At 44.5% G+C, this 26,400-nt stretch overlaps 1 protein-coding gene and 1 long non-coding RNA gene across 5 annotated transcripts in view; one reads left to right on the top strand and one right to left on the bottom strand.

The window, feature by feature from the left end:
- The window catches only part of LOC105468872 (malic enzyme 3), a 223,741-nt gene extending 200,953 nt beyond the window's left edge, over positions 1 to 22,788 (top strand). For 2 of the 4 annotated variants that reach the window (XM_011719348.2, XM_011719351.3), the window contains 7 exons: positions 14,487 to 14,584; positions 14,885 to 14,998; positions 16,636 to 16,741; positions 17,699 to 17,841; positions 18,390 to 18,563; positions 21,072 to 21,170; positions 22,542 to 22,788. In XM_011719348.2, the coding sequence (XP_011717650.2) occupies positions 14,487 to 14,584; positions 14,885 to 14,998; positions 16,636 to 16,741; positions 17,699 to 17,841; positions 18,390 to 18,563; positions 21,072 to 21,170; positions 22,542 to 22,703 (896 nt within the window). In that variant the 3' untranslated portion in view covers positions 22,704 to 22,788. The remainder of the gene's footprint in view (positions 1 to 14,486; positions 14,585 to 14,884; positions 14,999 to 16,635; positions 16,742 to 17,698; positions 17,842 to 18,389; positions 18,564 to 21,071; positions 21,171 to 22,541) is intronic. The other 2 variants (XM_011719349.2, XM_011719350.2) reach the window with 2 other exon arrangements.
- Positions 2,546 to 21,072, bottom strand: LOC105468871 (uncharacterized). Its single transcript, XR_011611233.1, has 3 exons — positions 19,028 to 21,072; positions 10,112 to 10,261; positions 2,546 to 8,768 (listed from the first exon to the last, which is right to left on the bottom strand). It is a non-coding gene; the product is annotated as an uncharacterized lncRNA (long non-coding RNA).
- Positions 22,789 to 26,400: the final 3,612 nt, after the last annotated feature.

Genomic DNA, 26,400 nt, shown 5'->3' with positions numbered 1-26,400 from the left:
CTGACCACAGTTTCATCATCTAGTCAATAGAGAGGATGATAACAACTGCCTTGAAAGAGCATGCTGAAAATTTACAAAGCTAATACTATAGAAAGTACTAACCCATAAAACTCATCAGACAAAGCATCAATCACCATAAAAATGGCCTTCCTCAACCATAATAACTTGCTTTTAGGCTTTCCAAATATAAGGCATGTCTCAGTCGGGAAGTCAGGACAATTCCTTCTCTGGTTTTGACTGAAGTGTTTGTTGCTCATAATGACCCTGAGAGAGACACTGACACCAGGAACCCAGAGCCTTCCAAAGTCAACATGAAGCAGCTTCTAGTTCAGGTTCCCTTTGGTCATCTATTCTGTGACCCAGAAATATCTGAAGGTGCTTGCTTCTTACTGTGGAGTTACCAGTGTCCGAAGCTGGAGTGGAAAGGGATTCATTTCACTTGATCTAGGAGTGCACAGGAAGGAGCATTGTGAGCTGTTCCTAGCATTTTGTAAAGTCCAAGAGAAACCTTGATGATTTTTTAACAAGTTTGCGAAGCAATCTTTTTAAACCAAAGATCCATGTCAGGTGGAAAGAATAAGTTGGCAAGAGACAGGTATTGGCCCTGGATTGTTAAAGGTTGGCCAACTTCTCATTTTACAGATGACTTCTCCAGAGGCCTGAAGAGGTCATAACTTTTCTTCAAGTGAGTCAGGGATAGATCTCAGAGAACTCAAACTCAGGTAATAATAGCTAAGATTAATTGCTGAATGCTTATTGTATATCGGGCTCTGTTCTAAGCACTCTACACTTTTAAACCGATGAGACATTACCATCTCTGTCTTATGAATGAAGACACTGAAACAGAAAAAGAGTAAGTAACTTTTATAGCCATTAAGCATAGAGTTGAGATTTGGGCCCAGGCATTCAGACTCTAAATTGCAGTCTATAACCATTCACCATGCCACTCCCAGGTCTTATATTATAAACTAAGTTGCCTTTTTTTCCCCATTATGGTCCATATTACAAAGTATAAGAAATGTGATAGATGATTTTTTGTATTTGTTATAAATTTTCAAGAGGCAAGATAGTACAGTTAGAACACACTATTAGAAAATTGAGTTTAAAATATATGACTTCAGTGCCTGAAGAGTGGGTATCCAGAGAGAGGGGAGACACAAAAGGAGAAAGCTGGGACATGGCACTCCCTGCCAGCCTGTCTCCATTCTGTCTCTCCTTTACCCTGCTGTATAGACCTGGGACAGGCATTGGCTGAGCTAGGCCAGCCTCACCCACATAAGCCAGGACACAGCACAGATGGGACTGTGCAGTCCAGGAAGATGCGCTGGTAGAGGGAAGTATTTTCTCACTGCCCTCATTCACCTCAGTGTCAGACCAGCAGGTGGGAGTGTGCCTGTGGCCCTGAGGAAGCACCTGCCTGCTAGACCCTGACCGGCTCCCCAGCATGAATTCACCCATGAATCAGCAGAAGGACAGCCAGTCCCCTGAGCCCACTGGGCTGCCAAGGCCAGAGGGTGGAAGTGGAAAACAAGTCCATGCAGGCGGCACACCTGGTGCACAGCCTCCAGCTGTATAGACACACAGACAGCCACATGTGTATACATCCTCCTAAACACAGGCACAGGAACACAGCCAGGCCCTGCAGCCCCCCAGCCCCATCCGCCCCTGCACTGCTGCCAGAACGTGCCTCGGAGATGAAAGTATCAGTCACCATGCCACCCTCTCTTCATGAGAAAGTTTGCACCCCTTCAATGAAAATATAAGACTTCGGGATCTCTCCTCTGCTCTCTGCCCTTCCTTTTATTTTACTCCTCTCACCTCCTTACCTGCCATTTCTTTCTGTGTTTGAAAGCCCTGCTCGCCCTTTCCCATCATCTTTACCTGAGTAACTCCTACTCACCCTTAAAGACTCAGCTCCAGGGTTTCCTGCCCAGGGAAGGCCCATCAGTCTGATTTGGGTATCCCTCAGGTGTCCCCCTCTGTCAGTTCTCTTACCTCATTGCACCCCAAAAGCCTGTAATGCATTGTCTGCCTTCCCAGAAGATAATAAGCTTCTGGAGGCAGGAACAATTGCCTTATCCATTCTTGTTCCCCAACTCCCAGCACTGCGCTTGCTACATGATAGACACCTAATAAATGTTTAAAGAATATACGAATGATGTCTACACACACAAACTGACATCCTCATAAGCACACTCACCTGTTCATGTGGGTGTGTCTACACTGGACGCCTGCCCCTGCAGCCTCTCTGTTGTCCAGGTCATCATTCATGTACAGCTGACCCTTGAACAAGGTGATGGTTACAGGTGCCAACACTCCACACAGTCAAAAATATGCATAACTTTTGCCTCTCCAGAAACTTAGCTACTAAGAGCCTACTGTTGACCAGAAGCCTTACTAATAACATAAAAATAGTGGACTAACACATAAATAGACTAGTATCTACCCCTATTTTATGTGTGCATGACATACTTCTTAATTTTTTTGATATTTCTAGGCTACACAGTTCATCTGTGAGTTTTTTCAAATTGTTAGAAACCTCCAAAATTTTAAAAAATATATGTATTGAAAAAATCTGCATGTAAGTGGACTCACGCAGCTCAACCCCATGTTGTTCAAGGACTGATTGTGCTCACACATAAATGCACCTCTGCACATGCTCATACATATTCCCATGTGTAACCCCACATGCAGACACAGGGAGCTGTTTGTTTTTAATTAAATCAATTCATTTGTTTACATTCATTGGTTTTTGCGTCTTGCCTCTACAGTCAATTTTGCTCCCAGGCAAAACCAAGTGGGATAGTTTTCTGGGTCCCAGAGCAAAAAGAAGAGGGATTTACTATTCTTTTCTCAGAAATTCAAGACTAAAGCCATCAATCTAGAACTCATGAGGACAGCTGGCAAATAGTGCTGGAATGGCAGGAGCCCTATAAGAACCAGCCTTTGATCAGCTCAGCCTGATGTTTAGGTGTGACCATATCATTAACAACCATGAAGAGGTGGGCATGGGCATGCACCACCCAGATCCTCCTTCAAGGAAAGACTTGTTGCCCATCTGACAGCAGGCTGTCAGCACAATCTGCAGAGCCTCAGAGAGAGAGAGCCACCTCGCCACCCCACCAGGAGCTGGCCTCACCAGTGATGACGGAATATAAAGGCTTAACTATTTTAGCCCAGTGCAGGACAACTCAAGCTCCCCATGGAGTTGACTGAGACTTTGGGGCCTGCATCCCAGCTCAACTTCCCCTCAACCCATTCTGCTTCCTTCCCTTCCTTCCCACAAGGGCAATTCCTAAAAACATCCTGAACACTCCAGTATATCTCAGAATCTGCGTCCAGGGGACCCAAACTGTACCAAGTAACATTTTGCATGCACATAGAACTTTAGGTTGAAAGTGCTTTTCATCCTCACTATCTTACAAGTGCCTGGCAACATCTCCCCCTCCCTCACTGGGGGACAAACACAGCTGTCCCATGTCACTAATGAGGAAACTGAAGCCTGGGGGTTAAAGGTTGCTGACGGCCACACAGTCAGACAGACACAAAGCTGGAACTGGAACCCCATTATGTCTGACTTGGAATTCTCCACTCTCTCCATGGCATCAGGCTGCCTGTTGCTCCTGCACGTGTGAGGTGGTGGAGGGTATCTTCTCGTTAAGGATGAAATTCCAGACCCTGCTGGAACAGTGCGGGTGTTGCTGCTCCCTGGCATCCTGCTGCTCTCATCCTGTCCTCCCCATCGTTCCCATTCCTTCCTCTAACTCCTACAGAATGCAGACCTGAAGATGAGGCCCACGGTCCCAAGCTGGTTAGGGATGAGTCCAGACCAGAAGCCTGTAATGTGCGTTCTCATTGTTAAATGGACAATGAGAAGACTAGTAAGGAATTCCAGTACTAATGAGCCAACACGGAAGATACAGCCCATGCTGGAATTGTCCCCCTTTATCTCCAAATACAAAGTAAGGAGCAATGCCACTTAAGACTACAAGCCATGCTCATAATGGGAGAGGAGCACCTCCATGCACAGAACCACAGAAAGTTGGGAGTGAAGGGGCGAGAGGGAGTGTGGGAGGGAGGAGGAAGCAATGCAGAATCACAGTTGTAAACAGAAACCAAATCACACCGCACGTGGGATCTGGAGACAGATTCTCAGAATCTTCTTGGGAACCACACATGGAGGGGGCTGGAACCGAGCGACCCACATGAAAATGAGACTAGGGTCATGCTACCTACTCTGACACCAGCCTAGCCTTACATCCTCAGTGGATAGATAGAATTAAATCCTCGAAAGCTCCACTCTACTGACCTCCCAGAGGGCAGGGCCACGCCTGGTGCAGATCAGGAGCCCAGGGCACATTATTTGACTGTCTCCCAACCAGTCCCACTGTACCATGTGCTCAGAATCACTGACCCCACAGGGCTGGGCCTCTGGAGCCCCAGCACTTGAAGGAAAGAGAGATCGCCAGGGCTTCTGATCATCTTTGCCTCCCGCCCCAGCTCAGACCCACATAAAGCCTCGGCCCAGGCCCAGGTTGGTCCTTGGTGATCAGAGCCGCCAATGCACTGACTTGTTGCTGGCAGCCTCTCAGGAATTTTGGAAAAGGCGGAGGCTCAGGTGACTTTTGTTGTTTCAGCTGGGACCAGAGAAGCATCTCTGCTCTTAGGGAGGAAAGAAAGGCCTAGAAGGGGAAAGGAAGTGGGAATGCTCACGCTGGGGACAAGGGAAGGAAGAAGAGCCACACAAAGGGCCAGGTCCAGGGTGCTGCTGGCCCAGTTTCTGTGGGTCTCTGGCCTCCACGTGCAAGCTGACCACACAGCATGGCTGGAGCCAGGAAAGCCCCACTGGCTCATTAGCTCTGCAGCATCCTCCACCTGGCCAGCCTTCACTGGACCTGCCTTGCCCACCAATCCTGCTAAATCTCCAGGCCAGACAGCACATCAAGGTTCCTGTGTGTTATGTTAGGCTAGTAGCACCCCCTGTGAGCCCAATGCTTAACAATCAGGCATTGCACCAAGACAAGCCTAGGTCTGAATCCCCATTTTCCTGTTTTGTGGCTTTGGCCAAGTGGCTGAAATTCTCAGTACCTTCCTTTCCTTATCTGTAAAATGGACTTAACAGTTTTAACAGCCATAACTGCTCATCAGCTAGTACCACCAGAATGGTCAGGGTGCTTTTATAAGGCCAGCATCTGTTATGGTTGGTTGTAGTATATGCCAATTCCTTGATAAGTATTTCCAGCACCCATTTATGGCACTGAATTGTTGTAAGGATTGCAGTGATGTATAGGTAGGGACAGGCACGTAGCAGTACTCAGTTCATGGTACCTATTACTAAAATCTCTGATGCTTAGTAGGCTCCTGACACGTAGATATGGGAGGGAAGAAGGAAAGAGGAGACTTAAGGCAGAGAATTTGGTGGAGGTGAGGAGAGGGCCACATGTGAGCACAGGACTGGGGAACTCTGGGGAGAAGAGAGGCCACCTCACTTTTCTCCCCTTTTCCCCATATACCCTATTATTCCAGCCCATTGTATTAGTCACTCTTCTGTGAGTTTTCTGCCAACTCCATGATTTTGAATGTGCTGGTCCCTCTGCCTAGAATTCTCTTTCTGTTCTTCACTACTTTCTGTTTGTCCCTAAAGGCTCATTTCACTTTCCCCAGGATAATGCACCCAGCGCTAAGCCACAGACTCTAAATGATCCCACTCTTCCCCAGGATCTGGGAGTGCCACTGGATGGTGGTCACCCACTTTACAGAATGCTTCAAAGTTCCCCAGGGAGAGGAGTGGGGCTCTTAGCCAAGAAATGCAAAATACATCCCTGGAAGATGATGACCTTGTTGGAGCGGAAAGGTGTGGGGGACTTTGCATAGGCTTCAGATGCCACAATAAGGAAGAGGCAGACAGGCAGGAATGGCTCATCTCTGAAGACTTCGTGCAGCTCGTTTGTCTTGTTTACAAGATGCCAGGGATTATTTCCAGCTGTCGGGGGTCACCTGCCCTCTCTGTCACCCACCACCACCACTACACACACTGAGTAGCAGTTCCAGGCCTTTCCTTGATTTCTCCCCCTGCAGTGAAACTTCTCCTGGTCTCTTTAACCTTTTCTCTCCCCTGTTCCCAAAGCCTTCCTTTTCACTAAGTCCTGTGTTCTGAGGCTGTTCTTCACTTCCAGGGCTGTCCCTAGTCCTGAAATTCATGTGGATCTCGTGTATCTGGCTCCTCCGAGACCTCCCCTGTTAGCTGCTGCAACAGTCAAAACTTCAGAGAAGTCAAGAAGATGATCATTATTCCTTCGGGTTCCTTCCAAATTGTGGCAAAATACGCCTAACCCTACCTTCTCCATGGGCCAGGGAACTGCCCTCTAGAGAGTCCAGGAGCTCCAGAAAATTCCCTTATGACACAGAAATTGCAGAGAAGTAGTCTAGAAGGCCTTTGCTTGGTGTCCAATAAAGGGGAACCTGAATTTTTGGAACACTTGTGCTGGCAACTCCTTGAGAGTTTTATTTGAGAACAAGACTTTTATTTGTCTTTATTTATTCAAAGCCTAGTCCAGAGAAGGCCCAGAACAAACACTCAGCACATACTAATGAATAAATGAATGGCAGTAGCTACCGTAGAAATGTAATTCTTATGGATCGTGGAAGCAGGTGTGGCCTCATAGCAGAGGTTGTTCTGTCCCAATAGGAACCCAGACCTCCAAAGCCACCGTGGCCAGACCCTGACAGAGCCTAACTCTATCCTTCTTGCTGCCTGGGTCAGAAGTCTTCCCTTATCTGATAAAGAGTAAATTCTTTCCTCCAATAATCTGTTGTTCAGCATGGAAACTCCTTTAACGTTGTCAAATCTGACTATTAAAAGCAGAAACTACATTTTCAGCATGTCCTTTTGTGCTATTTCCTGAACCTACAACCTCAAGTACTCAGTTGGCAGGAAATGTAATTATAGAAAGCTCCCTCTGAAAAGAAAACTTTTTCTTTCATCATGAATAGGAACAACCAGTCACACTTTCAGCTGCCCATGGCATTTATGGGCACAAGCCATGTTCCAGCATATCCCTGGACCCATGGGCTTCTCAAAGTGCTTACCTTGAAACAGCTAAGTAGCTTCCTCTCCAGTTTTAAATCCCTAGTGCATAGCCCAAGAGCACCCCAAAAATGCAGATAACTTTATTTGCCAAACTTTGTAATTTGGAGCTTAAGAACCACTGTTTCTCCTCTTGAGTTCTAACCTGTAGTTAGAACAGCTTGCTACCTCAGAGGATGGCCTCAGAGCAGGATGCCAGGGAGGAGAGCAGGGAGAAGTAGCCAGTGAGGTACCCAATGAGTGTGGGGTTCCAGAAGCCAAGTGCAGAAATAGTTTCCCAAAGGAAAGAATGGGCAACAGTACCAAATGCTGCTAAGAGGTCAAGAAAGAAGAAGGCTGAGAATTGATTACTGAATTTGGTCACCTGGAGGTACTTGGGGACCCTGACAAGAGGTGGGTCAGTCATTTGATTGGACTGGGTTTCATGGGGACCAAGGAGGAAGGAACTAGATGTAGTTAATATATTCAGCTCTTTAGAAGAGTTTGGCTATAAAGGAGAGTGAGAAATAGGGTGGGACACATAGGGCCAAGGGAGGGCTTTTTAAAGATGGAAGTTTTACAGTGTATTTGTATGCTGATGAGAATGATACAGTAGAGAGGGCAAAATTGAATATGCAGGCAATAGGAGTGGGAATAACAGGAAAAGTAGGCAAGAATTATGGGATCCAGTAGACAAGTGGTGCTTTAGCTAGGAGCAGGGAGGCATCGATGGTAATGGGGAAAGGCAAGTACGTGGACATGGAGGCAGTGGGTCTGAAGACTTGGTGGTGATAGGATTCAGAAGTTCTGTCCTGATTAGTTCTATTTCCTTTGAACCTCACTCTCCACTTTTAAGGGCAAAAAATAGGAGCACAGTAGTCCCTACTTCATGGAGTTGTTGGGAAGATTAATTGAGCCAATGCTGTGCTGGTAAGCACACAGCACAGAGCCAAGGCCACAGTAAGAGTGATCAATAAATGGCAGCTGACCTTGCATCCTTTTATTGTAATGTGTGACTGTTTCCCATCAGATTTCCCATTGTTTTGAGTTCCCCTCCCCTTCCAGAGATACAGCTGAATGTTGACATCTACTGCCTAAGTTCACTTCCCTCTGCCTCTGCTAACACCCTGCTCCGTCCTTCCCCAGAGAAACCCCATAACACCTCTCCTGCTGCCTTCAACTATAGTCAGAAAGGGCTGTCCGAGCAGCAGAGATGGTGAAGGGATGGAAGCAAACCTAGGAAGGAAACCCCCAGGTCTCCCTGCTTTGGGTGACTGACAGGGCCAAGCCACCTTTCTCTGTCAGTTTCCTCATTTGTACAGCTGTTAAATGCCATTATCTCCAATCTCCATCCAGCACTGAATTTCTGTGAGTAGGCCCAGTTATTCAACCTGCAAATAACCCCAGAAGACAGTTGACATCCAAAAAGAAAAAGACCCATCCAGAGTGTAGTGTCTGGGGGATCATCTCTGATGAAATACCTTTGGCGCCATCTGGTGGCAAATGCTTTGCGCAACGCCTCCTTTCAGGGAGGCAAAAGGCTGTCCTGAAACAGACTGGGAAGAGCAGAAAACTCCCTCTAGCCAATGGCAGGAAACTAGTACCTCACCTAGAGAGGCCATCTAGTTCAGTGCATCTCAAACTTGAATGGCATACACATCATCTGGAGATCTTTTCGAATACAAATTCTGACTCCGTAGAACTGAAATGAAAGAGGGTTTTATGGGCAGAGAGTAAGAAGTATGGGGTTATTTGCAGGGAGGCAGAGAAAATGGGGAGTTCCACATAATAAATGAACTTTGGAGAAAATTAAGGACAAAGGGGATTTGGAGATTTCAGGAGAGGGTCATACAATTCATTTCTCCTCGCCCTCTCTTTAAGTGATTTAAATACTTATTTAAATTGCTTGTTGATACTTTCTTGGATGTCAGCTTGGTGTTTCTTGTGAATGCAGTACAGTCCTGAGCCTGACCATGATACAGCCCAGCTTCATTCAGGTCAGGTTAGATGAAAAAATAGATATGGGAAAAGGAGGGGTGGTTAAGGATGCCTGGGGTAGCAAGGAATGTCTTGCTGATCATTTGGGCTGAGTCTTAAGGAATAATGAACTGCAAAAGGGTCTTCTAGATAGGGAGAATAGCAGGGAAATGTACATAAGCATAAACATGCATGGTATGTTTAGGCAACAAGGAATAATGCTACTGGTACATGGAGTACACGGGGAGGCAGTGCAGAGGTAAGTTGATACTGATAACTTACTTTTCTGTACATAAACTAACAAAAAGTATGTAATGAACAACTGTTTTATAATAGCCATCACACTTGCAATCATTTAGTAATTTCTTTCCTTACAAACAGAAATGAGCTTGGTCTATTTTGTTACTATGGTATCCTCAGTACCTGAGCCTGGTTCATAACTAATGCTCAAAAAATAAATGAATGTAACAATTTCCAGTGATCTCTGACTACCCAGACTACCCACTGTGTTCTACTGTTTTGTGCCCAAATTTTCATAAACTGGGAGTTCCCTGATGGCAGGGATCATGTCTGATTCATCTCCGTCTTCCACAGTGCCTGGCATGGTGCCTGTCACTTTCTAGGCCCTCAGAAGGTGCACAATGCATACTTTGGGGACCATGGGAAGGATGTTAGGAAGTCCCAGTATCCTCAGCCCTGTCCCTGTGACACTGCCAACAGTTCAACACTCCCTCTAGGTAACAGCTGTGTGAAGACAGGGGTGCCTGCACCCCATCTTCTGACAAGTATGATCCTGCATAGAGTCCCACCTTCTGATGTCCACAATGATGAATGTGCACTTATTGGCCACCAACTGTTTGCTGTACCCCCATCTCACCTACTGAGCCAAGTATAAATCTAGGAGAAGGCCCACCCCAGAGCTAGCAAAAAATAAGCCACCTAGAAAACTGGAAACAGAGAATATAGAAAATTCACTCATACCCCCACCCTGCAACCATTAGTATTTTGTAAGTTCCTTCTGGATTCTATGTGTGTCATACATTACAATTAGAATCATCACATGCATACCATTTAATGTTCTCTTCCTTCCAGCCAACTCAATGGAACATAGGTTAGTGCTTAAGCACACAGGTCCTAGAGCTTGAGTCCCTGGATTCACATCCTGGCTCTCTTATATGATCTTGTACAGTTCAGCAAACCATACCTTATTTTCCCAATCTGTAAAGTGAAGATGGCAACAATGAGGATTAAATAAATAACTGTCTTCATGTTAAGACATATAAAGTACTTGGAACAATATCTGATGTTAGTGACTAGCTTCATAGCATTTTCCATGTTGCTGCATAATATTCATGATGATCATTTTTAATAGCTATAAAACAGTCTACTGTGTCTACCCTGGCTACTTTACTTAATCATTACTCCTTTGTTAGATGTGTAGGTTATTTCCAGCCATTCTGTATTAAAAATAACACTGTCATAAATATCCTAGTATATACATTTTGGATTTTACCATATATAGATTCTCAAAAGTAGAAGTATAAGGTCAAAGGGCAAATATATTTTATGCCTTTGCTCTAGATGGGGAAACAGTTCTCCACAAAAGATTGTAGCACTTCAAAACACAAAGGATATTGGGACATTTTACTTTTCATTCCTCCCTCACCAGTCATAGATGACAACTTTTTTTTTAATTATCCAAATGTAATAAGCCATAAATAGTCCTACTTTAATTTTCTTTTGTTTTGTTTTGTTTTGGTTTCACCATCGTGGGGGCTTAGCGTTGCTGACTGTGATTACTTTATTGTGAGCTCTCTGTATCAGTCTATACACTTGCTTTAACAGAGAACACTTAATATTTTAAAAAATGTTAATTGTCTATTAAAGAATTCAAAAGCCAAAAAAGAAACACTAAGGATCTGCTACGACTCCTGAGGCTAAGGGAACAAAGGAAAGAGGAGGTGGCAGTTAGTGGCATTGGTGTCACTTAGTGGCAGCTATGAGGCTAGTTCTCTCAGTGATGGCCAAACTGCAAACTGCGTTCAACTTCTGCTTCAAGAACAAACTGCTGCTGGGAAGTTGAAGAACTAAGACTGTGGGGCTGGCAGATTTAGCAAAACCAAATGCAGAACACTCAGTTAAATTTCGGTGATAGAAACAAATAATTTTTAGTGTATTTATGCTCATATTGCATAGGACATACTTATACTAAAAAAAACTTGTTGTTTATCTAAAAATCAAATTTTACAAAGTGTCCTACATTTTACCTTGCAATCCTAAGAAGACGGATGATGCTGGGGGAGGGGGGAACACATTATCCCCCTCACCTAGCCCTTGTCTCCCTCTAGCACCTACTATTGGCAGAGCCCAGCATAGAGCAAGTTGGCAAAGCTGAAAAGTGGTTTGCAGACAAAGCAGTGTAAAGAGGCTGAGAAACAATTACCCAATAATTGGTACAGTCCACCCTTCTGGCTATTCAGCATCCACATACACTGTCTGGCACATATGTACTTCCACACAACAAAAACAACTCTGGCCAGGTGTGGTGGCTGACGCCTGTAATCCCAGCACTTTGGGAGGTCAAGGCTGGCAGATCACCTTAGGTCAGGAGTTTGAGACCAGCCTGGCCAACATGCCAAAACCCTGTCTCTACTAAAAATACAAAAAATTAGCTTGGCTTTTTGGTGGCTGCCTGTAATCCCAGCTACTTGGAAGGCTGAGGCAGGAGAATTGCTTGAATCCAGGAGGCAGAGGTTGCAGTGAGCTAAGATCATGCCATTGCACTTCAGCCTGGGTGACAGAGTGAGATTCTGTCTAAAATTTAAAAAAAACAAAAACAAAAAAAACAAAAAAACAAAAAAACTTCTAACAAAATGCCTCACAACATTTAACTAGTTTTCCAACAAATGAAGACATTCTCACCTTCTCTCCGACATGGGGATAGACAATGTCCCAACAGACATTTTAGTCAGCTCTGGAAGATAGTCATGCTATCCACCTCTAAGCAGAATTAATAGCTCATAAAATTCAGTCACATTTGAAAACTCTGTTATCTAAAGACTAACATGTGGAATTAACCTCCAACAGAACTTACATAAAATAATAGGGAGGAGAAGGGAGAAGAAATTAGCTCATGTATACCATTATAGTCACATTATGATCAAGGAAGAAAAATATGCATGGCTGCTATATTCCTTGTTTCTGTAACCAGTCATGATGTCAAAGGTGACTTTTGTAAATTTTTTCTTCAACCTTCCGTTCCATGTTTTCTTGTCCTCAGACAGGACCTCAGGTGGCCAGGATTCTTTACCCAGTAGAGTGACCCAAACCTTCATTTCTGAAGGATCTGAATCCTCCATAGGCCTGAATCTCCTTCGTTGCAATAGTATTTATTAATATTTGCTATTGAGCATGGAAATATGAAGATACTCCCCTAGAAGACTCCCCTAGGCTTCAGACATAGTCCTCCTTGTCCTCACTGTCCCTTTGATTATCAGGATGAATCACAACAGCCAGAAAAGTAATCCCCTTCTTTGCCCACTTATTTAGCAGCATGAAGAGCCCCAGCTAGCCAGGGAGCTGTTTCAACTCCCAATTCAATAGAACCATGTCATAAATCCTAATGGAAGTATTTCCTTCTTGGCAACTGAGACCTCCAATCCAGCAGGGCACAAAATTAAAGAGACAGGAAGCAAAAATTCTGTATGTGGGTTATTAGGTGAAATGATGAGAAGAGCCACTCCCATTTCCACCTCGCAATTTCTAGACCCATACATTTTGGCTATGAGAGAAAAACACAATGTCTTGCTTGCTAAGTCATCATACATTGCATCCCATAAAAGAGAAGCTCATTATCTCCATGAGGTGTTGCTTCGACTTAAGTCTTAAGTAATTCTTCAGTAGGCCATTCTACTGATCTACTAAGCCTGCTGCTCCTGAGTGGCTGAGCACAAGTTAAGACCAGTGAATTTCATGGCGTGAGCATATTGCTGCCCATCTTTTACTGTGAAGTAAACTCCTTGATTAAAAGCCTTGCTGTCTGTAATATATCTGGATGACAAACAGGTATTTCAAACATCCATAAATGATGGTGCTGGCAGAAGCATTATAGACAAGGAAAGAAATCCATATCCAGAATGTATATCTGCTCCAGTTAGGACAGATTTCTTTCCTGTCCATGATGGGAGAAGTCTAGTGTAATCATCCTGCCACCAGGTGAATGGTCCCCCCAGGGAACGGTGCCCATCAGGAGCTCAGCATTGTTCTCTCTGTTTGACAGGTTAATCATTCAACAGTAACAGGCCAGCTTGGTAAGATGAAGCCCATGCATAGCCTCCATCCTTACCACCATGGCTGTTTTATGCATAAGTCCATTAAGCTAACCCTGGGTGACTAAAGAAAGATGCTGTCTAACATATCCAGGCCATGCCATTTTGTTCACCTGATTATTGAAAGACTGTTTTCATCATGTCCTTTGATAAACTCTCACATGGGGCACAAATATCCTCTTACTCTGTATCTATCCCAAGAGGTCCATCACCTACCTTTTCCCCAGACCTCCTTATCACCAATCTTACTATTTTGTTCTTTCCAAGTCCCTGACCATTCAGCTAAACCATTAGCAACTGCTCATGAATCAATGTTGTGCTAACCATCCCTTGGACGAAAGCATACAACTAAATTTACCACATGAAGTCATGTCCACTGTCCTTCACCATTACCTTTGAAGGCTACCTTTTACTGGGGCTGTGAAGCTGCCACCACCTTACACTTCTAGTTGGTACCAGCATATTATTCACAACAACTTGTAAACCAAGCCCAAGTTTTTTCTCCTTGGTCAGCAACTCTTAAGGAATCCCCAATGAGGCCTTAGATGTGGATTCAGGGAAAAGTCATGTAGCAGTGGTTCAAATGAATCTGAGCCACCTACTCATACGACTTATTTATTCCTTCCAGACATACTCAAGCTATTTGATGATGGTGTGTGACCAGACACACCCAACCTTATGACTTGGTGGATAAGATACGCAGCTCAGGCCATATGGTCATTTAATGTCACATGGCCAGGTTGTGTTCTCATTTTTTAAATGTTTTTATGCATTTAGCCCTTATATAATTCTGAGAGGCTCGTGCTTTTTTTGTCTTCCATTATATTTATCATTTTCTTTATGAATGATGGTGGTAGCAGCACTTGGCTATCTGATCCCATCTTATGGGGTCAAGTAACAAACCAGGAGCTGTTTCTCAACTTCAACAACAAAAAAAGTTATCTGCAAAAAAGAGCATGGATTTGCACCAAAATTTGCATGCCTACAGGGCATAAGGGCTAAGAAAAGTTGCCTGTTCCTCCACTGGTCCAAGGTGTGGGGAACTCTGCCAAGGGTCTTATCTTGGGAGCTGGGGGCCTGTGGCCAGAGGTTGATCTCAGGCCACTCTGTTTCAGGCACAGCCTCCGTTGCTGTGGCAGGGATCCTGGCTGCTCTGCGAATCACCAAGAACAAGCTTTCCAATCACGTGTTTGTTTTCCAAGGTGCAGGCGAGGTAGGTGGCATTAAGGGTTTCTTTTGTTGCTCCAGGAAGAGAATAAGAATGGATGGAAGTATATCAAAAAAGGGAGGCCTTCTGGGGTTCTGAAGAGAGGAAGCAGAACAGACATATTGTGATCATTGCAGCTGCCTAGGCTCTGACAATTGGGTGTCTCAAGACAAGGACTTAATTGGGCCTCCTGGGAGTCATGGAGGTGGGGGAAAGAAGAGGGGGTCATTATGGTGAGACATCAGATAAAAATGTTCAGCAGCTGTTTGCCCTGTGTCTGAACGTCCACCCTATGGTACCTTCCAGGCAGCTATGGGCATTGCCCACCTCCTTGTCATGGCCCTAGAGAAAGAAGGTGTACCGAAGGCAGAGGCCACAAGAAAGATCTGGATGGTGGACTCTAAAGGGCTCATTGTCAAGGTACTGTCAGTCTGGAGACCTGGAGGTTTCCTGACACCTTACAGCTTCCAGGAACTGGACTGGAAGAGGTCCCCAAGAAGTAAACTGCTCAATCAGAATAGAGAGCAAAACGAGGGCAATGGCCTAAACTCCAAAGCAGAAGATTCATCCCTAAGTAGCCTTAATTGTTTCTGTCCAAAAGTTTGTGCAAATGTGTAGATGTGTGCCCCTTTAGTCTTGTCCCCCACCACTTCCTGACTTGCACTAGCCTCCAGCCACATTAAATCGTAGTTTCCAAAAGCAGCCTGCTCTCTTTCACATCTTTACACATCTTGTTATTCTGCCTGAATTGCTTTCCTCCGTTTTTCCACATGCCAACTCTCAACCCTTAACCCCTTCCCAGTTTCCTCCTTATCTTCTGATAGTGCTCAAATATTACCTCCTCCAAAAAGCTTATTTCCTGCATCTATGCTCCATACATTGTACTTACCACACTGTACAGAAGTTGTCCCTTTCCAGTTTCCCCACTAGACTACAGTCTTGATATCAATGCCTGGCACATAGTAAGTGCATAATTAATGTGTGAGGCATGAATGAAAGAATGAATGAGAGAGAAATAGTCCAGCTTCCAGCTAGCATGTGTTGAGAGACACAACTGAAGGACCCCTCCGTTAGAGCTATACTCGGTGCTTTAATTCCCAGAATTTCACTAACATAGAGTGTCAGTGAGAGACAAAAAATTATGGCAGAGATGGGAAAAGGGGAAGTGCATAAGGACATTGACCAAGAATGGCAGAGATCCTCAGCATAACTGACCTTCTTATTGTTCCATATGGGGCCAGATTTCTTCTGGAAGGAACTTAGCCTTGGAGATTCCTCTTCCCATCCCCACGTCTTTCCAGAGCATAATCTGGCCACAGGTGTAGGCTGCCAGAGACTGCCACTCTTCCCTCTTATCCATCTTTCAACATCATTCTTCTCACTCCATCAAGCTCAACCCTAGCCAAGGAGCTCTCAAAGCTGACATCTTTGCACTGGTTCCCATGAGGCCAGCTAACCCAAAGAAGTCATCAGAAGCATCTGAACCCATTTACCAGCACTTATGCCAGCCTGTCACCCACCCACTTCCATTTGAAGAAATGTGAAGAACTGGAGCTGTTTGGGCATGGCCAGTCATTCTAAGACCTTCCTGGAGCTTAGTTTAGTATTATTCACAGAGGAATTAATGGCTTTTATAAGCATATTCAAATAAGCTCCCTGACCCTGGGTGGCACAGGTCCCCATCCCTCAACTGAGCTTGGGTGGTGGGTGCCTTGGGCCAAAGGGTCTCGGTGAGACTCAGGCATTGCCCGAAAGCCTTTCTCTCCTGGCCCAGGAAGCCAGAATCCTAACAGCTCAAAGAAATTCTTTATGGATTCTCCATATGTGGTTTGGGTTAAAGAAACGTGCACACGCACACACATACCCCACTCTCACACTTAGGTCCCACCATGGGTTCTGCCAGGAAATGTAGTCAAGAAGATGGGCCCCAAAACATCTGACAGCTCAGACCAAAGCATGGGGATCAGCAGGAAATGCTCTCAGAGTTTCCAAATGCATCTGTACTCCTGCCCAACAGGCCATCATGACCACAGCTGCTCTGTGTTCTTTTCCTATAGGGGAGGAGCCACCTGAACCATGAAAAGGAGATGTTTGCCCAAGACCATCCTGAAGTGAACTCCCTGGAGGAGGTGGTGAGGCTGGTGAAGCCCACAGCCATCATAGGTAGGAGGAGGGAGGGTACCCACTGCCCAGCCCAGCTAACCCTCTTGACTTGCAGATGGAGAGACAGAAGCTCAGCCAGGAAGTCTAAGTAACCCATGGAAACAGCTATTTTCCCTATCCCAAGTGCAATTCAATGCCACAAACTGTTATTGAGTGGCTACTATATAGAAACCATAGAACTAAGGCACCAGAGTTAGGGCTCAATGATGCAGAAATATACAATACAATGAAAAAGTGCAAGGCTGGTCTCTCTCTTTCTCTTTCTCTCTCTTTTTTTCCTCTTTTTTTTTTTTTTTTTTTTTTTTTTGAGACAGAGTTTTGCTCTTTCATCCAGGCTGGAGCACAATGGTGCAATCTCAGGTCACTGCAACCTCTGCCCCCTAGGTTCAACTGATTCTCCTGCCTCAGCCTCCAAAGTAGCTGGCATTATAGGTGCCCGCTACCATGCCCAGCTAATTTTTGTATTTTCAGTAGAGACTGATTTTCACCATTTGGGCCAGGCTGGTCTCAAACTCCTGACCTCAGGTGAACTGCCCCTGCCCCACTGCCCCCCGGCCTCCCAAAGTGCTAGGATTTCAGGCATGAGCCACCACACCCAGCCTGGTCTCTCTAACCACAATGAGATGGGCATTCCTCTCCCAAAGCAGACCCTGGCATCTCCCTGTGTCCTGAGGAGCAGCTCACTGTCCATGGAAATGCCCAGGAATGCCTTCACAGGAGCAGCTTAACTGGCAGGGACCTGAGGTGGACCAGTAGTCCCTTAGAGATGAAAAGGAGGTCTCAGGCAGCTCAAGCAGGAAGATTATTTTCCGTTCTGCTCCCTCAGTCCTTGTGGCAAATGCTGGGCCCAAGACCAAGTCTTTCATGGTGTTCCTAGTTCCCCCACCACCACCGGCAGAAGAGGAATAGGTTGTTTTTAAAGAGTAGGCATCCCCACTACCCCCCTTTTCCCTGTAGGTGTTGCTGCCATCGCAGGAGCCTTCACGGAGCAGATTCTGAGGGACATGGCCTCCTTCCACGAGCGCCCTATCATCTTTGCCCTGAGCAACCCCACCAGCAAGGCCGAGTGCACGGCTGAGAAGTGCTACCGGGTCACCGAGGTCAGCGGGGAGTCCTTCCTTCCCCCGGCTGAGAGGACATAGTAACAATTACTATGAGTAACCCCATGAGGGTGAAAAATATTCGTACATTGCTGATGAGCAAACTGAGTTTCAGAAAGATGAAGTAACATGCCCAAGGTCACAGAACTAGTAAGGAGTGGAGCTGGCTGTCAAACCCAGGTCTGACTCCAAAGCCCAAGCTCTTAATAACACAGAGGTTTGACCAGAACCCAGAACCTGAGGCACTTGTACACTCTAGGCCACATTCTGTCATGTCCTGGGTTGGCCCTGCCAGGAGGTGACAAAAATGTTACTGTGAACACCATCACCTTTCAGCAGTTTCTTGGCTGCTAAATAGCAGGTGAGGGCTGAGCTTTCTGGTCAAATGAACAAATGTGCTTTAAATACCTGCCATGTTCTCAGCACGGTGCTGGGCATTTGGGAGAGGATGAAGAAGGGTCCAACATTTGGAAAATAAGAATAGGGGGCCACGATTATTACCCCAAACCAATCTCCAAGTTCATCTCTGGTTTTCTTCCTGCCTCCAGGGCCGGGGGATTTTTGCCAGTGGAAGTCCTTTTAAGAGTGTGACTCTGGAAGATGGCAAGACCTTCATTCCTGGGCAGGGAAACAATGCTTACGTGTTCCCTGGGGTGGCACTGGGAGTCATCGCCGGCGGGATCCGGCACATCCCAGATGAGATCTTCCTCCTGACAGCAGAGGTATCACTGTCCTTGCTCCTTCAAATGCTTGCAGTAGGGTTTGTGGGTTAACACTGGGTCCTATACTGGATCTCTCTTATCTCTGCTGCCCATCTGCCCCAACGTTGCCAGTGGATTCCCAAAGTGCTTAAACCTCAAGCATCTCTCATGGCCACCCTGAAGCTTGACCTCTTCAATCACACATGGGGCTTTTGACAGGGAGTGAGGAATAGTGGTGAAGGGTATTAGCAAGAGGCACTAACAGAGGAGGAGACATGCCTCATTCTGCCCCCTGCCTCCTAGCAATGCCATCTAGATGCCTAGACAGAGGAGATGCCATCAAAGCCACCTAAAACTGAGGGCTTGTGGACTATGATAGGTGATGGCTTCTTCTAGCCACAGGCCTTAACCAAATCACTAGAGTAACTGGCGGTAGTAAGCCCCACTAGGACAGTTTTCTGTGAGGGAGGGGGTGGGTGTCATACCTGGTTTTTTCTCCTTGGAAGACCCAGATCTTGAACACTGATATGAGTGTTGGAGATGTACCTGTTCCAGGTATTTTACTAGAAAAGTGCACAAAAGAGTTCTTTACTAGACATGATGAAAACCATGAAATAATTAATTAAGAATGACAACCTATATTCACACTAATGGTTATTGATAACAGTTACAGTGGCTGAAATTACCAGGTGGTTACCAAGTGCCAGGCACCTGACATTTATCCTCGCCTTGACAAAAGCAAGGCACAGAAATGTCTCTGTTGGGAGGTTAAGCTAATCAAAGCCATATATAAATATTAAACATATTTACACGTAATAAGCTCCAAAGGCTCTCCTGTGACTTCTAACATCCTTCTGCATTTCCTCCTCACTGAGGCACTGGTGAAAGCCTGAAGCCAATGAGACATGTGTATGGCTTCCACACAGCCCTGTCTGGATCCATTTCTGTGAGTCCCACAGGGAGCTAACCTCATGCACCAGGTCCCTTCTTACTATGTCTAGTCTTTGAGCCCTGGCTCTCCAAGGCTGTGCAAATAATGTCTCCTAAAGGCTCTTCAGCTGCCCCCTGCCCCATGCACACTAATTATGACTTTGTGTTACAGTTCTCTCTTCCTCTTGTCTGAGTACTCTGTTTGTCTTTCTTCTCACTGCTATGGTGGGTGTTCTTGTCCTGTAGCTGTGAGCAGAGCTGTGTGAAGCCCCCATCAGATGGAAAGAGTCACTTTCTGCTTGAAGTCAGCCTGAAAGCAAAGTCCCCTGTTGAGTAGAAACACAATTGCTAGAGTCCTTCCTGTGCAATACCATGAGACATCCACACATCTGCCCCACTACCTCCAGTACAGTGAGACAGTTCAGCTCCATCATTTCATGAACAGTGTCCGTCAATTATACAGGAATCTCTCCTGGATCTACTTGTTATCACCCATTGTGAGGAAGATAAAGCCCCTCCCCTATAGGAGCTCACATTACGGTCTTCAAAGGCCTGGCAAGTTATATTTCTGAAAAGGGTATTTTTAGTGAAGATAATTTAAGTTGAATTTGATTTTCAATTAATATAGGCTTTAAGGAGATGTGCATGCACCACCTCATTTCATTGTAACAACTCTGTAAAATAGGTCAAGTTTGACCTATGACCAGTGAGCATTTGACTGAATGAATGGAAAAGAAAGATGGAAGTGTGAGAAGGAGGTAGAGGGGGAGGCTCACTTCCCTCATATCTGAAAACATTGAGGAGAGACCAACTTCTCAGTCTTGTCACTTCTAAGACACACAGTTCTCAGAGAGCACAAGTGGCATTTCCCAAGTTTAAATTTAACACCAGAAGACTGGGTGGGAGTAGATTCAGAGCCACAACATTAAAGAGGTTGATTTGCAAGGCTGAACAAACTCCAGCGTCTTAGCCTGGAGGATGAGGGCCTGTGGCAGATGAGGCTTAACCCTCAGAGGCAAGCTCTGAACCTGGAAGGGAAGCTATGGGAGGCTCTGTTCTCAGGATGATGTGCTTAGGACATTTATTTCAATAAGGTATGAGGCTTAGTCACTCACTGGAGGAGAGGCCTTCCTCAGACTGAGACCAGGGCTGGAAGGAAGAGCTCCAGGAGACTGAACAAAAAGATATAACACAGGCTAGATGGTCACTCAAGATGGTACCAAGCACGTAGAAGGAGGCTGGGACCCAGGAAGCGAGGGACCCAGGGATCCCCATGCAATAGGCTGGACCAGCCAAGAGGAGATCTCATAGCCTTTGCTTTGCAGGCCACAAATTTATTCATCTTGGCTCTAGTGATTTTCCTTTGGAATTCAGAGACACTTAATGTTGTTTTAAGCCTCAGCCAGTCTTACAGTACAGAAAGGATGTGTCCTCTCTTAAGCCCAAGCATTAAGCTTCCCTGGTAACAGAGCCAACAGTTGGAACTGCAGTGTTTGACTAACTATGCAGGGTGGGGTGAGTCTCTAGGGTAATGGGTTGGGCTTGTTTTGGGAAGGCAGAGACTCAGCTTATTCCTCTCGGTTCTCTCCTTCTCCCCAGCAAATTGCCCAGGAAGTCTCTGAGCAGCATCTGTCCCAGGGGAGACTGTACCCACCACTGAGCACCATCCGAGATGTGTCTTTGAGAATTGCCATCAAAGTAAGGGGCATCCTACCCCTGTAATATGGGTAGTGAGGCTCAAACACTTTCTCTGTCTGTGACTTTAGGAGGGTTAAGGGGATGGAAACTATGGAGACATTGGATCTTCTTGAGCTGCACTACACGTAACCCAGAGGCTGGGTGACAAACTCTTGTTTGCAGCTTGAGCTCCACCCCAAACACCCACCCAGGCCAGTTCTGGGAAAGCTCCTGGATTTCCCCTAATACACCAAGCAGAAAGGTCATCAAAGTCCATGGACCAGAATATGGGAATATTTTAGAAATGACTCATAAGCGCCCATTTATAAGAAAGGTCAGCTTGCATAGCATCATGGAAAAAGCTCAGACTTTGGGGTCCCAGCTCTGCCAATCAGCAATGGTATAACATTGGCCCAATCACTTCACTTCCCTGAGCCTCAGTTTCCTCCTTCTTCAAAGGGCCAGTAGTTCCTCTCCCAGAATTCTGGAGATTGGCAGAGAACAGTGAAAAAGCTCCATACCCAGTGCTCTCTCGGCCAGGGTAAATCTCTTCCTTCCCCTTTTTCTCAGAATGGCTGGCTATGGGGTGATCAGTTTCATGGAATATTCCAAACTATAAAACTGTGCAGAGATGATGGGTTTTCAAAGAATCAGAACATGGTGCAATAAAGACTGGCCCAACATTGATAACTGTTAAAGCTGGATAATAGATACATGAGGGTTTATCATACTATTATTTCTATTAGTGTGCATGTTTTACATTTTCTATAAGTTTAAAAATAATTTCAGAAAATGCATTGTACAACAGCACACACTACTCACGAGTTGTCAGAATTCAGAATCAAGCCTCAAGATTAACAGTCCAGCTCAGGGTCCAGCTTCACCCTGTCAGTTTCTTCCTTTGGGCGATATTTAGATTCACATTCTCCTGAAGCCAAATCTAATACCCAAAGAACCGTATCCAGGCTGTTCATCCAATTTAACCCATATTCTAGTGGAAAAAAAAATCAGGTTCTAGACACATTTGCCTGTTGTCTAATTTTATCAACACTGCTCCAGAGAAAAGTCTCTTTACTCCCATTTTACAGATGAGGAAACTGAGGCTCAGCAAGGATAATATCACCTCTGAGGACCCACAGGCCTTTGGAAGCAGGCAGAATTTATGCTGAAGCCTCTTGATCCTGGCTCAGTATTTATTCCGCTATGTTGAAGCTGCCTGTTCAGAAAGAAAGCTTAAAATCCTTCCTATCCAGTTGTTTCATGAGTGATACTCATGAAAGGAACAAATCTGGTTCCTTAAGGTGTATTCCCCTCCCTCATGATCCCAAGCAAGGATCCTTACGCAGGTTTCCCCTTAGATTCGGTTCCTTAGCCAAACATGTTTTTCTCTAGGTTCTCGACTACGCGTACAAACACAACCTGGCTTCCTACTACCCAGAGCCTAAGGACAAGGAGGCTTTTGTAAGATCCCTGGTCTACACTCCAGACTATGACTCCTTTACACTGGACAGCTATACTTGGCCCAAGGAAGCCATGAATGTTCAGACGGTCTGATGCAGTCTCAGAGCCTGGTATGGGGCTAGATGAAGCCCAGAGTAACACCCACAATATAAATGGGTTCCAAAATGGCCCAAGTGAATCCTTGTCGCTGTGTTTTTTCTTTTAAACTTTCTGGTATGAGAGGAGATGCCAAGGCATACAGTGAATAAAAGCCTTGTCTCTGAAGGCCCTGGGAGTTCACTTTTCTGAACCCTCCTCTGAGTTCCTTCCTAAGCATTTCTTCATCCATTAATCACCAACTATTGGCCAGGCCTTGTGGGAAAATGCAGAATCTCACCTAGAATCCTACCTTTACAGAGCTCTGGCTCTAGTGGAGGAAACTGGACACAATTCATTTTGCCATAAGGGAGAAAGTGGTAAGTTCATGAAAGAAGAGCAGATAAAAACTGAGGGCAGTCAGAAAAGGGAGAGGATGCTTCCTATGGAAATGTAAGAGAAGGCTTCAGGGACAGCAGTGTTTGCACTGAGTCCCAAGAAGAAAAGATGGGTGGGAGTCATGGGGAGATGAATAATGTGAGCACAGCCACTAGCCAGAAAGCACAGTCCACCCATCAGGGAGTTTAGTCCATGTCAGCAACACACGCCCTTCAAGACTCGGCAGTGCGTGAAATTAAGAGTGGCTAGGGGCAGCTCGCTAACTATTCAGGTCACTGCCCTTAGGTTGCTGAGTCTTAGACATTCTTTTTTCTAAAAGGAAAACCAGAGAAATGTGGGTGGGGATGGTCAGCCTGCCAAGGAGTGAGGAGGAAGAGAGGCAGTGAGAGGAAGAGCACCACAGGGAGTTCTAGGGAAGACTTCATTTCATTTTCCTGGCTCTGGAACACACTCTGGCTTCCATCCTTCATTCTCTGAAGTAGTTGAGCAATCCAAAGCAGTTTTCTTAGTGAGTAATATCAGTCCATCCTGGGTGTTTCTTAGACCAAGTTCAGTGCTAGCCTTCATCTCTCTCATGTTCAGCAGAGCCCATATCATAGGGGTGGGGGCGGGAGAGAGCTTGCAGCCCCCTGAAATTAGATACTACTAAGATGTTAAGACATGTTGAGATGGCAGCTTCCAGCCTCTAATTTCATTGTATAATAAAGGAATCAATAAATCATGCTTAGGGCCCTACTCCTGCTGCCACCTCAGCCTCAGGATCTCCACTGCCAGCAACGAATAGGTCCTATATGACCAACTCTCAAGGACAGACTAGATGGACTATTAGACTTATAGAGGAGTAATTAGCAGAGATACCACTCACCTCTTGCTCAGGTCTTATTCTTCCAAGAACTGCTTCCTCGGTGCTGATGTTTCCTCGGTGCTGATGAAGAATATCCTGAGAAAACATCCCTCCTCTATGATCCTTGGGCTCATAGAGAATGAAAAACTATTCAGAAGAGAGTTTGAAGAGCGAAGCTGGAATCTGAACACCATGGAATTTTTGACACTATCTTTTTACATCATGTCCCACAACTTCTTCTGTACCTCTGCTGCATATCCTTTATAATCAATATAGTAGAAAAGAAAAGCAATAGTAGAGAAAATCAATGAAAGCAAAATAGGTTTTTTGAAATGATTAAATAAACAAACTTCTGCTATACTAAACAAGACAAAAAGAAAGAAGATACAAATTACACTTCCTTTGTTCCAGCCACACTGACCATCTTGCCAGCACTAAGCACATGTGCTTTCAAGCCTGTGCTGATATTATCCATGCTTGGTCTCTCCTTCTGGGAAGTCCTTCCCTTCCCCTTTTTTCTCTTTACCGATTAAATTTTAGTTCACTCTAACTTTCTGCCTGGAAACAGCATTCACCCTTACAATTCAAATGCAATTGGCTCTATAGAGTAACAGAATCAATAACTAAATTAGAAATCAATAAACAGAAAACTATGGGAAATTCCAAAATACTGGAAAACAGTACATTTCAAAATAACCCACAGATCAAAGAAGAAATCACAAGCCAAGTTATATATGTTGAACTGAGTTTTTAAAATCATATGAAAATTAAGATATAGCTAAAGCAGTATTTAGAAAGAAACTTTATAGCTTTAAAGGTTGTCATGGTTAATTTTACGGCACCACAGGGTGCCCAGATATTTGATCAAATGTTATTCTGGGTGTTTCTGTGAGGGTATCTTTGGATGAGATTAACATTTAAATCATTAAACTAAGTAAAGTAGATTGCCCTCCACTAATTGCCCTCATCCAATTAGTTGAAGGCCTGAATAGAAAAAATGGATTGACCCTCCCTTGAGTAAGAGAGACTTACTCCTACCTGATGCCCTTCTAACTGGGATATTGGCTTTTTCCTGCGTTTAGACAGGAACTATACCATCATCTCTCCTAGGTCTCCAGCTTGCTGACTCACCCTATAGATCTTAGAATTTGACAGCTTCCATAATCATGTGAGCCAAGCCAATTCCTTATAATAAATCAACAGAGAGAGAGAGAAAGATCCTATTGATTCTGTTTCTCTGGAGTACCCTGACTAATGCAAATTTCTATATCAGAAGAGAAAGAAAGAAAGAAAGAAAGAAAGGAAAGAACAAAAGTCTCAAGTGAATAATTTAAACTTCCTCCTTAAGAAACTGGGGGTGGGGGACAGCAAACGAAATTCAAAGCAAGTAAAGATTAGAGCACAAATCAATATATCTATAATAAGTAATGAAATTAGTAATTAAAAAATCTTTCCCCCAAGAAAAGCCATGTCCAGATGGCTTCATTTGCTGGAATTTATCAAATACTGAAGTAATAACACCAATTATTCAGAAACTCTTTCAGAAAATAGGGGAGGGAACACTTCCCAAATCATTCTATGATACTCGTATTGCCATATCAAAGCCAGATAAAGGTAGCACAAGAAAAGTACAGGCCAATATCCTTCATGAATATAGATGCAAAAATCCTAAACAAAATATTAGCAAACCAAATTCAGCAACATGAAATTTTAAAATTACATACAACAAACAAGTGGGCTTTATCCTCAGAAATATAGTTTTTTAACATTCAAAAATTGTTCAGTATGGTTGTTCAACAATATTAATAGAATGAAAGACAAAAAATCATACAATCATGCCAATAGATATGAAGAAAGCATTTGAAAAACATCAACGCCTGTTTATGAAAAAACTCTAAACAAAGTAGAAATAGAAAAGAACATCCTCAACTTAACAAAGGACATCTATAAAGAGCCAAAGATAATATTTAATGGCAAAAGAATGAACACTTTCTCCCTAAGATCTGGAACAAGGCAAGGATGTTGTTTTTACCACTTCTAGTCAACACGGAGGGTGTTTAGCCAGTGCAACGAAGCAAGAAAGAGAAGCTAAAGGTGTCAAGACTGGAAACAGAGTTAATACTGCCTTGATTCACAGAGGACCTAATCCTGCATGTAAAAAATGCTAAAGAACACATACTCATTCATTCATTCATTCATTCATTCATTCTCTCTCCTCTCTCTCTCTCTCTCTCTCTCTCTCTCTCTCTGTTTACTGGAACTAATAAATTAGTTTTGAAAGGTCACCAAACACAAGGTCAACATACAAAAACCAGTTGTATTTCTATATGCTGGCAGCAAATGATCTAAAAATAAAATTAAGAAAACAATTTCATTTACAACTGCATCAAAAAGAAAAGATACTTAGGAATAAATTTTAGAAGTGCAAGTATAGTATACCGAACACTACAAAACATTGCTGATAGAAATTAA

Source organism: Macaca nemestrina, chromosome 12 (genome assembly GCF_043159975.1).
Source record: "Macaca nemestrina isolate mMacNem1 chromosome 12, mMacNem.hap1, whole genome shotgun sequence".
In the NCBI taxonomy this organism is placed as follows: Eukaryota; Metazoa; Chordata; class Mammalia; order Primates; family Cercopithecidae; genus Macaca; species Macaca nemestrina.
The sequence above is the reverse complement of the archived record's forward strand: the minus strand, read 5'-3'. Positions and strand labels throughout refer to the sequence as shown.